At 36.2% G+C, this 13625-nt stretch overlaps 1 protein-coding gene across 1 annotated transcript; it reads left to right on the forward strand.

The window, feature by feature from the left end:
• The first annotated feature begins 8519 nt into the window (after positions 1–8519).
• Positions 8520–11894, forward strand: LOC126695503 (protochlorophyllide reductase). Its single transcript, XM_050392270.1, has 5 exons — positions 8520–8677; positions 8815–8913; positions 9878–10412; positions 11108–11466; positions 11601–11894. Exons 1-5 carry the CDS (start codon positions 8624–8626, stop codon positions 11754–11756), a joined length of 1203 nt encoding a protein of 400 aa, XP_050248227.1. The 5' UTR covers positions 8520–8623; the 3' UTR covers positions 11757–11894.
• Positions 11895–13625: the final 1731 nt, after the last annotated feature.

Here is a 13625-nt window from a genome sequence, read left to right on the forward strand (position 1 = left end):
ACCTCAGCCCCAACGAGGTCCTCCCTGCTATCCACAGAGGAAGCCTGTTTATCTTTGGCATTTTTGGGCTACTTTACCCCCTTCGAAGAAACCATCTCGCCCTCTTCCACTTCTTGCACTTTCCTCTTCTTCTTCAAGTCAGGATAAGGGAGCAGTCCGACTGTAGTTATAGGGAGAAGAGGAAGAGGGAGGAGATTAGCAAGACCTTGGGACTTGGGGACCTCCTTGGACGACGCCCTTTTGTTCCTCCTAGCAAGGATGCCCTTCAGTCCTCTCCTCGAGTTGATGTCCATCTCCTCGTCTTCCTCGGAACTAGGGTCTATACGGGCAACTATGAGCCTGGGAGAGTGGGCAGCGGAGTGCATGTCTAACTTGTCCTTGGAATCTGGGAGTTGGATTATAATATCAACCCATTCCTCCTTGTCCTCCCCGAAATGAAATTGATTAATCTCAACCTCAAGCGATAGGCGCGAGGAGGTAGTCTCCTCCCTCGAGACTGCTACTTCAAGCAAAGCGCGCTGGAAGGGTAGTTCAACCAGAGGAAGGTTTTCTCAGGCTAGGAAACCGGGCAATGATACGTCAATCGAGGCTAGCTGAGGGTCACTTGCTCTTATCGCATTGCCTACTTCTTGAAATACGTCCGAGAGTGGCACAAAGTCCAAGATCAGATGGACGGCTCGTAACTGTCTGTCTTCACTTACAAAGATCTCAAACCTCAGCACCTTGTTGAGACCCGGAATGTTGACGAGGCTGAGTTTGGGAGCAACGTGCCTTTTATCTGCAAAGACATCCGAGGAGAAAAACCCTAGTCAGTATAATGTAATCACCATTGAAAGTAAACGAAATCCAATGGAGGAACATGAAGCCGAGGGGCTACTGCCCATGCTTCAAGAGAACAAAAAGAATAGAGGGGACCTAAACCTAGGGTACCCCACCTGGCTCTCCCTTTCAGACTTGGCAATGCAGACTATCATGCCATGCCCTTGAGGCTATCAGGAAGTCGTCCTTCATACCCTTATTGGATTTGGGGAGGCACGAGATGAGCCTAACGACAGGCGATTTGGACTTGAGATAATACCCCGAGTCAACGAGCGAGTGGCACTCGTACAGGTGGACAACATTGTGCCAAGTGAGTCCCAAACTCATATGCTCGTTGAGAGCATCAACGCAACCTAAAATTCTAAACAAGTTAGGGACGCATTGGTAGGGACACAACCTATGGTTGATTAGGTAGTCTCGAATCACCCTACCAATGGGAAGTGTCATTCCTTCCTCTATAAAAGCGATCATATGAATGACAACCTCCCCTTCTTTCTTGTTAAAGTCTATCTGGTCTGGGCAACAATACTGCAGGGCTACTCCCTGCGGAATGTGGTACCTAGACCTAAAACCCTCCATACCAGTGTCAGTGTCTACAAGGTGTTTAAACCTACCCATTAGATTAAGCTAAAAAGGAACCAATGAAGTTTTCAAGGAAAAGAAATAAAGGATGAATGGCCGAGGAGACAAGCTGAGAAGAAAATAACCTAGAAAATAAAGAACTTACAAGAATGAATATGATAGTTGCTTCTAGTACTTCTTAAAAGTTTGAATTTTTCAAAGAGAAAGACTTGGAGACTTTAGAAATTTGGGAATTTTGAAGTTTTGAGGGTTATGAATTTCTTGAGAGCTCAAAGATTATAAGATGAGGAAAAATGATTTCCCCGGGTGCTTTATATAGAAGGCGAAATTGAGTGGGAGTCATCTTGCTTGAATTCCAAAGGGAAATACCAGCCGTAGGATTTATCTCTCACTATAGGATATGGGGAACAGAGTGCCGCCTGGAGCATTAAATGAGGCATCGCGGGCTTCGAAGCGTCAAGAGCAGTTATGAGGCACATGAAGCAATGTTTTCACACATGTAAATCAAAGAAATAAATGGTCTTAAATCTTAAAAATCAAAACCCCACTTTTTCTTCTCGGATAAAAGGGAAAAAACCGGAGTTTTAAGGGGTTATTGTAGGGATAAAGGCCCAAATTATATACTGGGTCTTGGGCTTTGGCCGAGGACATTGGTTGGTCTGAAGATGAATAAACAATATTAAGGGTGTTAAGCTCAGAGTCCCATGAGTGGGTTGCGAATGGAAAGGCTGGGGAAGGCAGGCCAAGGAGGAATGTCTCCTCGGATAAACAAAGCATAAATCAAATGTGTATCCCACCATTCAAGGTGACCTTCCAGGAAGTTTCACTAATAAGGACTTGCTTTGTAAACGTACAAGAGGGATGGGAGCTTAGAAATATCTAAAAGAAAAACTGCTGCCACCACATTGAATGCTCTGTAGCTAACTCTCTGGCCGCATTAATGAGGAAGTGATCTCTGAACAGTGTTTTTCAGCCTTACAGCTACCCCAAAGACTTTAGGAGGGTACTGATGGGACAAGGATTAACATAAGCAATCTACTGTCCACATGTAGGATAAAGATGAGAAAGAAGAGATAGTATAAATTAGAGTGAAGACCCTAAGAGAAGGGGGGGGGGGGGAGAAAAAGAAGGGGAGAAAGCACTGTAGTAATCAAAATTGCATCTGTAACCTTTTTCAATTGATTTATAGAAGAACTAACCTCCTTGAATTGTGCCGAGGACGAATTTACTTAAACAGATCCTTCCTACTTTTGCTTGATTGTCTTTTAAATCCATTCTAACTGTTATCCAACTCGTTAGGGCCTAGTTTTCCAACCCACTCTCTATAAATTCATTGTATTGGGCTTGCTGGGCCTGGATCCATTTACATTTTGGGCTTGGGTTTCAAAGCGCGTCCTTACAGTTTGTATTTATGCATTTTTGTGCTACCATCACCCATAATTTATAGCATTCTTTAAATTATTCTGATGACATATTCTTCTTTTTTTATGCTCCATGTCTATGTTCCATGTCTATTGTGGTAAGTGGTAACACCCCCTCCCACCATCTTCAAATCTACCAAAAATCTACCTATCTAAAAAAAGTCTCTACTAAATAAAAATAATAAAATTTTACATTTGTTATGACTAAAACTTATCTAAACACACACACACACCCAAAAAAAAAAAAAAAATCTTTTATGTGAAACTATAAGGCCTTAAGGATGGAATATGAAAATTGTGACTTTATATGATAATCAATTATCTAATTATTGTTACAAAAGCCATTTATAATAAAATTATAATTATATAAGCTCATATCTAAATCACATCATATTATAATTTGTGATACTACTGTTGAGGGTCATTTGTGAGAATCCAAATAGAAAGAAGAAAGCCCAACAACAAGGGCAGCAAAGAATTGGCAAACAAATGGCAAAACCATTAGGCTCAAGCGAAAGGAATAATGGATCGCGGGCCCATGAAATAAACAGATGGGTCTTAAAGAGGCAAGTGGGCTTAAAGAAGCCCAGAAATAGAGAAATAGCATACACATGGGCAGTATATGATGTAGAAAAGTGAGAAAGGCCCACCACAGGCCCAAAGTAATGCAAACAAAGAAAGTAAGGGGTTAATGGCAAGCCCATGAACCCCAAGGATGAGAATAAGGTAATTGGACCAAGGAAGCTCAATGAAGTTAGTAAAAACCCATGGGAATGCAGAGTTAGTAAAAGGGTCAAGAAAGCCCAAAGAAAGCAAGTGGGCCAAGGATGCCCAAGAGGAAGACAAAAGGGACACAGGAGCCCAAAAGTAGGAAAACCAATGGCCATACCAAGCCACTGGGGGAAAAAGTAAACGGCTGGCCTAAAGAGGCCCAGCAAAATTGAGTCATTACATAAAAGGTCAAAGAAAACAGACGGCAGGCTATACAGGCAAACTTCCAGACTACGGCAGACGAATGGGCAGCAAGCAGATTTTGGACACATATGGAAGGAAGGCACGCGTAAGGCCCAAGCACCACCAGCCTATACCCAGCCAATACAGGGCATGGTGAGATTGTGGGTTAGAGTGCCCTTTTTCGTGACACTCAGGCCCAAGGATCCTAGGCCTAAATGAAAAGGAGGATTTGGTGGACCGGGCCTTGACTCACCGCAGCTAACGAGCTGTTTAAGAATCAAGTGAAATGCAGAGAATACTCCTGACAATATAAAGAAAATGACAAACAAGGATATCGTAGAGTGCCAAAAATTAACAAGGTAAATTCAGAAGGAAAGAAACAGGATTAACTAAGCGATAAAAATTAGTGCTGTGGGGATCCTGGGAAATATGAAGCAAAGTTTCATTAATACATTATCTATTTGATTACAGAAAACTCACTAGGACGTGATACAAGGTTCAATCAAGTTCAAAAATTGCAGTCTTGAATGACTATTTCAGCCTTCAAAACTTGCAAAGTTTGATTCTCGTTAAATCCAAATATGTGCAATAGTGGCTTTTACAGGATACCGGGAAGCAATATTTTGTTTTCCCTTAATATTTTCTCTTCACTCTTGATTTTTTCTGATAGTTCTTTTTCTAGAGAATTTCTTCTTTCTTTCTCACTTTTTCGCTGCCCTTTCTTCGCAACCCATCCCCTCCTTTTATAATGGAGTTTTCTGGACTTCCCGGGGAACCATTGTTTCCCCTGTTTTGCTCTTTTGCAAACAGAGTATGTCCTGTCCCCATCGTCTCGATAAGTCCCTTTTCCGTTTCTTCTCATTCTTTCCTTCTCTCAGTTCTAATTCTTTTGAAAGCCTCTGGTTGGCCATCTTCTTTGGGATGTGCTGAGGTATGCTCTTCTCGGCATCCCCATTTCTGGCGCCTTCTACTTTTCCTTTTATTTCCTATTTGGGCGGAATCCTGTTCTGCCTTTTTTAAAAATCGTTTGTTATCATTCTTCTTCCCTGTCTTGGTTCCCCGAGACCCCTTCTGTCTGTGCCATGAGAGGTCGCTCGTGTTCTTTTTTGCTTTTTGTTTCTTGTTTTCTTTTTTTCTGTCTTCTTTCTATCGAGCTGTCCCAGTCTTCCTTTTTCTTTGTGCCTGAAGGGATCCGCGCCTATTGATGGTTCCTGAGGATCCTTGCTTCTTATACTTTGCCGTGGTCCTCTTTTTTTGGATGCTTCTTTTTTCTGGGCTTCGGGATCCTCTGGGCCTTTCTTTTATTCCCTCATGGGTCTCCTGTATAATTCCTTTGGGCTTAGCTTGAATTTTTCTTCTGGGCTTAACTTATTCTTTTTGGGCTTATTTTACTATGATCTTTTTCAGACCTCAACACCTACTAAGTAGCCAAATATTTTATTTTTTTATTATTATTATTATGTCTGCCACAACTTGTCTGAAATAGCTTTATCTGTCGCAAGCACGTTCCTGGCAAACCAGGTATAGTTTGCGCACAAGCCGGACCAAATTAAGTTGCAGTTAGACCGGTCCCAACTCCCTTATCCAGAAAACTTGGGCCTAGTGCAACAGGAAGTAGCCCAACACTACTAGCATAGCCCACCACTTTACAACCACAAAATAAAATATATGTTTTACATGATATGGTTGCTCCAAGTGTATGTTCACTCCTTTTTGTCACTAATTTATTTTTCATTATTTTATAAAATATAAAAATTTTGTTTTATATTTTGTTCAATAATTTTTAAATCACACACGTATCAAACCAACAAATTTCACTCACATGTATATCAAACTACAATTAGAGTAGTAAAAGTTAGTAAAATGAAAGTACATTTATAAAATAATAATTTGGAGAAAAATTTTATATGTGCTTTATACTTTTAATTATAAAAATAGTTTTTTTTCTTTCAAAAAATTTTTGTTTCTTATGATAAACAGGATTATTTTAAAAAAATATTTACCTCTCACTCATTATTTTTAATATCTCTTATATTCTTTTTTTATAGCATCAGATTTCATTTCTTTCTTTTTTTTCCTGTCAAAGTTATTATAATCAATTTAAAGAAAATCTAGAATTGTTATTATTTTAAAAATATAAGAATATTACATTAATTCTAGAATAAGAATATTACATAAGCACTTCCTAAACTAGTTTTAGGTGGTTTATCATTTGAATTAATAATGATAACATCACAATACTTATTGAAAATAGGGTTAAATCTTAAATGCAAAGATACCCCACGTGATATGGGTCATTATCAAACATATCTCCTATACTACCAAAAAAGAAGACTTTTTAAATCATTGTAGTATATAAAATGATGCAATTAACCCTTTTATTAGATTTTCATCATCATTACTTTTATTGGACGAAATGACCACTCGGAGAAATGTATTAAGTGGGAATATCAATTAGTGTGAATGAATTTTGACTCTCGTGATGCAGACATGGTCATGTTTTGTCTAATGAAAATAACATAAATCTAATTAACGCAAGGGTCAAGTGCATTATTTTATGTACTACAAAGATCTTAAAAAGTCGATTTCATAGCACATAGGTAGCCTAATTTCATTTAACCCTTGAAAATAATAGCATCACAAAAATGACAATTTTTATTTTCCCATTTCTTTCCTCGTTATCTTCCATTAACTTACGAAAATATATACTAAATTTTTTTTATAAAAATACTTATCGCATGGTCCTACATGAAATATATTATTTAACACTTCTTAAGCAACTTTAATATTATAAATAAATAATGTATTAATTTTAGAAAATCTTACATAATTAACGATGAACATTTTAATAATCTAATTATAACATTTTAATAATTTATTTAGCTTCTATACGCAGACTATGGATGAAAAGTAAGGGTGTTCATCGGCTGTGTAGTCAGTTTTAGGAAGGGTTTTTTTTAGCCACATCAACATCGTTGGAATCTCATAAGCACCAACCATCGCCTCCACCATTGGATCAGCTTTCCAATGATCTAAACAAACAGATACATTCTCAAGACAATATCAATTCAAAATGCATAAACACCACCACATAACAACATTAACATTGCGTTTCATGGAAATTGCATCCCAAAACTATTACATACTAATTTCTATCATATGATAACAATGATCTAAATATACAGATACATTATCAATTTAAAATGCATAAACACCACCACATAACAATATTTTATGTGGAGATAACATCCTGTTTCATGGAGATTGCAACCTTGTCCATGGCCCCGAAAAAGAGAAAATCATATATAAATAAAGAGAAGTATTACGTCCACAACATTTTTACAACATTTTCACAAAAAATCATAGGTGATTAGTTATTACTGGTTCAAATTTGAACCTAATACTAAGATTACTTTTTTGACTTAATAATAACAACCAGTAACAACTTGCCACTTATGATTTGTTGTGAAAATGTTGTAGACATATCATTTATTATAAATATTACCTTGCAGTAGCTAGTAAAGAAATATTTTATTAAAAAATTTACATTTAGGTGTATTTGGATACCGCTTATTTTGTTGAAACTAAAAAAATTATTACTGAAAGTACTGTAGATAAAGGTAAAAGTTAGTTGAAATAGTACAGTAGACCCATGAATAGTGTCAAAAAGTGCAGTAGGGCTCATGAATAGTAGCAAAAATAAGTTAAATAGTGAAATAATTTTCATTTTTCATCCTCACACAAACACACACTTAAACAATATTGCTTAAGTCTTTTTCTTTTTCTTTTATTTATTTATTAGGGCTTAAGTCTTATTCATTCATTTACATGACTTATGGATAAGTGAAACACATTTGCATCTTTACAGCAAAAGGTGCTTTTAGAAGGCCAATCTAGAAATAATTTCAGGTTTTTTTTTTTTTTTGTGATAAGTGAAACACATAACTTCAATGCATTTAATTTAATGAAAACACGCATTTAATTTAATGAATCTGTCTCATTTAATGAGTTAGCATTAGAGTTCAAATCCTAGTAACAACTTATTTTAATATTTTCTATTTTTTTTTTAACTATCTGTTAAATTTCAACTAACCAAACATGTTTTTTATTTTAAAAATACAAGAAATTTTTTTTTTCTTCATATTCCCAAAAAAAAAAAAAATTGAAAATAGAAAACAAAAATTGTTACCAAATATAGTCTAATTCTTCTCTTCTCTTCTCTTCTCTTTTTCTTAAGGACATAAGAATTCTTGGACCAATTTTTTCCTTTTTCTAAGGAAAAAAATATAGTAATTATTATGCATTACAATTCACATCATCTTGCGAATTTTTTTTAATTTCTTTTAACATAAAAAGACTCATGTCAAAAAAAAAAAAAAATTATGGGAAATGTGAGATTATTTATTTTAAATTCTATTTGATTAAAGTCAAATTTCCTTGGTTATTTTAGTTGATTCTTTTTTTATACAAAATAATTACTATTTACTTTTTTTTTCTTTCATTTTTAAAATACGTAAATAAAAAATATAAAATAAATAATAAATAATGTTAATATAAATTTTCATGAGTCCGTCACCATACTTGGAGGGCCAGCCCAAAGGTTTTTGCTAGAAGGCTCTGGATAACCCAAAAATCACCCACCAAATTGCACAAAACCCAAGCTAAACGTTTTGAAGAGAATCCAAATCTCAAACACCTGATAGGTTGATATGAGTCCACGTGGCAGGTTAGTCAGCAACACCCTTACCACCTTATCTCTCCTAACAGGAAAGAGAGAAATAAATGTTCCTCTTACAACATTTAAGTTCCAGTCAGCAAATTACATTTTTTAACAATTCTAGTGTCTCATGGCTCTGCAAGCAGCACTTTCAGTTCCATCTGCTATCTCCATCCACAAAGAGGTACACTCTTCTGTTTTGCCTTATCTTTTGGCAAATCTTGTGGGTATTGTTTTATAGCTTTTGGGTCTTTCCTTGTTTTCTTCTACTTTTAATTCATGTTTCATGCAATGAGATTTTCTTGTTCTCTTCCATAACAGGTGAAGTCTAATGTTTCTCTCAAGGAGTCAGGTCTATTTGGAGTTTCAGTCTCAGACCCCCTCAAAGCTGAAATCAAGTGTCCTCTGATAAGGAAGCAGGTGCTAAATTCATCACTCTTCCTAAAATTTTCATACCTTCTTTTCCTGTTGCACTTCTAAGATTAAGCTGAAAATGGCTGTCTAATTCTTATTGTAGAACCATGGGAATTCAAGCTATTCCCTTGTTTCAGATGCTGAAAAATGTTAGGCAGAAACAATTCTTAGATTGAATTTAAATAAAAACTTATTAAAAAGACAACAAAGATGACAGGAACTGTAGATTTCGTAAAATGATTTTCTTCTCATTTTAAATGACTATCTAAAGTTCTAAACTATTATAAGTTTTTTCTTTTTCACTATCTCCAAGTATGGCATCAAAAAGTGGGGATTGTGTATGGATAACATAGGTTTGAATTCTCAGTTGCACACTGATTACCTTTTACTGAAAGTTATAAAATGTAGTTAGTAATAAAGAAAAAAAAAGGTGATACTTAAAAAAGTTGTCTCTGTTTGGCTAAGATTATTTTTGCCAATTTATTTTACTATTCAGCTTATTTTTTCTATTATTTATAGATTTTACTATACTTTTGGTAAAATTCATGAATCTCACTGTACTATTTCAACTAATTTTTACTTTTATCTACATTGCTTCCAGCAAAAAGTTTTTAATTTTAGTAAAATAAACTGATGCTAAATAGACTATAAGTAAATAAGCTACTAAACGGAAAAAGCTAATGGCAAATAAACGCTTTGTCTGGATGATTTTAATGCCACTTCCTAAAAGCTAAAATGACTTCATAAAATCCAAATAATGACATTGTGCATTGCAGAATATACTCGTTTCAAAATGCTAATTACAAGATACACAAGTGCTGTGCAGTACATAATAAGATGAACTTCTGGTCAATGGGAATATGTGATTTCGTAGGTGCTCCTGATTTAAACAGATGCTATACTTAGCCGTGAATTCTCAACATTTTCAAGATGTAGTTTGTATTGAATAATCAATTGGCTCCATTTGCAGGAAGTTGGAAAAAGGAAACTACTTGTTGGAACCATTAGAGCCCAAACAGCAACTACAAGTCCAACAATTGGCGAGGCAGCACCAGAAGCAAAGAAAACCTTGAGAAAGGGCAATGTCATAATTACTGGAGCCTCCTCTGGGTTAGGGCTGGCCACAGCCAAGGCTTTAGCCGATACAGGGAAATGGCATATAATTATGGCATGTAGGAATTTCCTCAAGGCTGAGAGAGCAGCTAAAGCAGCTGGCATTGCCAAAGAGAACTATACAGTTATGCATCTTGATCTTGCCTCCCTGGACAGCGTCCGGCAATTTGTAGAGAATTTCCATCGATTGGGTAGGCCACTTGATGTGCTGGTTTGCAATGCGGCTGTCTACTTACCCACAGCTAAGGAGCCATCTTTCACAGCCGAGGGGTTTGAACTGAGTGTTGGGACAAACCATCTTGGCCACTTCCTCCTCTCTCGATTACTGCTTGATGACATGAAGCAATCAGATTTCACTTCCAAGCGTGTCATAATTGTTGGTTCCATCACAGGTACTACTAACTTCCAACCACTATACGAATTCCAAATATGTTCCCTTCAGCATTTCTCAATCAAACCACGGTAACCAATTTTGGACCTACATGTTATAAAGGGAGAGTATTTAGAAGCTTCTTAGGTAGTCTTAAGATGTGTTTGAATACCGCTTATTTTGCTGAAAACTGAAAATACTGTAGCAAATAATTTTTAAATGTGTAAATAGTGCCGTGGGACTCATTTTTAATGAAAGTTTTGTGGGTCTCATGAACAATGCATGAGACCCACTAGAAAAGCCACCACAGCCACAGAAACGTGCTTCTTAAAAATAAAATAAAAAGCAGATGTAGACGCATTTCATTAGCATCCAAACAGGTACTTAATATCAAAATCTGGAAAATAATTTTCAAAGATCGAAAAAGGTTCCTGAAAAAAAAAAAAAAAAAAAAAAAAGGAGAAGAAGCAGCAGCATATGCAGAAAGCATTACCTATTGTGGCATTGTCAGTGTGTGTGTATATTGGCAAAGGAAATTACTTGCATCATCCTTAAGTGACAAGTTAACTAATGAAATATAACTGATTATATAAGAAGTGTACCTTAAAAAAGAAGGCCCATAATAGTCTACATGTATGATAAAAGCAATCTAGAATTAATTGTTACAATGACAAGATACATATTATAAATGTGGTTTTGCAATGAATTTGATTCTAGGTAATACAAACACCTTGGCTGGGAATGTACCACCAAAGGCAAACCTTGGGGACCTGAGAGGTCTTTCAGGAGGGTTGAATGGGCTAAACGGATCACCCATGATAGATGGAGGAGATTTCGATGGTGCCAAGGCCTACAAAGACAGCAAAGTCTGCAACATGCTCACCATGCAAGAATTCCACAGGCGCTACCATGAAGAGACAGGAATTACCTTTGCTTCTCTCTACCCTGGTTGCATTGCTACAACAGGCTTGTTTAGGGAGCACATACCCTTGTTCAGGCTTCTATTTCCACCCTTCCAGAAGTACATCACTAAAGGCTATGTTTCTGAAGAGGAAGCTGGGGAAAGACTTGCACAGGTCAGTTGAATTCTATAAAATGCAAGAATGAATACATAAATACATATGCCTACATAAACATCTATTTACTTGTATGCGTGTGAAAAATGAAGTTCTATGTTGAACATAAACTAAATGAAACCTTGGTCATTCAGGTTGTAAGTGATCCGAGCCTAACAAAATCAGGTGTTTACTGGAGTTGGAACAAGAATTCGGCTTCATTCGAAAACCAGCTCTCCAAAGAAGCCAGTGATGCTGAGAAAGCACGAAAAGTTTGGGATATTAGTGAGAAGCTAGTTGGATTGGCATAAATAAGCATCAAAACAGAAAATTTTCCTAAACAATGTGCCTTTGTCTCTAATTTGGAAATACCCAAGAAATGTTTTACCCTTGTAGAAATTTTTAGTTGCATAAGACGGTAAAAGTTCTCCCCTTTATTTACTCTTCAACTATGCAAGAAGATAAGTAACTATATGGAGCTCAAAATTTTAAAACCAGCAATATAAACCTCAATATGGTCCAAAACTGAGACTAAAATTTTATTACTTTTTTTAAATACACCATTTCTCAGGACAGATTTTTACTTCGATTGGTATGCAAGGCATGCATTGAGTGGCCTTGAACAGCCAAAGCTTGAGAACCAATTGCCTCCCGATGCATAAATAGCCAAACCCAAGTCTGAAGTACACAAATCCAAACATCTGGGTACCACATATTGCTGAAATAAGAAAAGATAGTGATTTTTTTCCCCTTGTTTTTTTTGTTGAGTGGAAGCAAAGTAATAAACTAATAGTTGAGGAATTATAACCTGGACAATTATTCAGACAGAGCACACAATATACCACATTTTTCTAGAGAGCAAGAGAGGAAGGATAGTGATTTTTATTTTCTTTCTCTTTTGGTGAGCAGAAGCATAGTAATAGTTGCAGGATGATAACCTAGACAATTATTCAGACACAGCACACAATACATCCACCTACTATCCATTTAAAGATTCCCCTTAAAGCATGGATGGTCTACCTCATATTAGGACAAGGTCCTATCAATAAGGAACTGAACGAGCAATCTTGCATAGCCCCAACTAAGCCATTCCAGTGACAAACAATGACCCAAAAAGCTGGCTGAGTGTGGCACCAGCACAATGAACTCAAACAATCTAGGACCTGACTGATACAAAACAAGTTAAATATGTAACAAAATCTCAACAGACCTCTCCATCCATTATATCACTTTCTCTTGCCTGAGCTTAAGAGATTTTTATTAGATTAAGCAGAGAAACCTTCAAAGAAGTGAAAATTCCCATCAAGACCTACATTTTAGAAATACTTAAAAATACCTAACAGTCAAAACAAATAACAATAGACCTTAAATAAAGTATTAATTCCATACCCCAAGGAAGAGTGCAACTCTCACTAACATGTAAAACCATCCATGGTTATCCCATTCTGCAGAATATGTAGAATGGGCTGGGTTAACATCAACTTTTTGTTCCTCCCTTGAAGTAGAGGATGTAGCCAATGAACCCTAGACAAGGACGAGAGAGAGAGAGAGAGAGAGAAAGAGAGAGCAAATTAGTGTAGGATGAAAATTGAATCAAATTTAGGGAGTGAGCAAGCAATCATAAAGCAATTATCATGAGATTCTAATCTTACCTTCAATTTGGATGTGGAATATCCAGCTAATGAAGAAGGCCATAGAATAAAGAATAAATCAAGTGATGCACTAAAAAAACCTGTGTATTGAAACCTATACCAAAAAATTCAAGAAGCACCCAATACAACAGGGGAAAAAAAAAGGTGAAACTAAGTAACCGCATGTGTGTATATAAAACTGAATTATCCTTCTAAAACTAATTACTTCAAGAAAGTGAACCAGGTGCAGAAAATTAGCTACCATCAAAACTGATGATTTCAAACAATTTATTAGGTTATAGGTGAATTTGATTGACTATCCCAAAAGAAGTGATTATTGTTCAATGGATGGGAAATTTAAACAACTCATTACTATCATAATAGACAGGGAAACCAATGGGGCAAGTATTGTATAAACTCACCACACCTATATGCTATTATGATCAGATTTTACAATCAAAAACAAGGGGGAAGAGCAATAACAACAGAGCATAATACACTAAGTCACATAATAGGGAAAAATGCCCTGACACCCCATGAACTTTGGGG

Source organism: Quercus robur, chromosome 8 (assembly GCF_932294415.1).
Source record: "Quercus robur chromosome 8, dhQueRobu3.1, whole genome shotgun sequence".
Lineage (NCBI taxonomy): Eukaryota > Viridiplantae > Streptophyta > Magnoliopsida > Fagales > Fagaceae > Quercus > Quercus robur.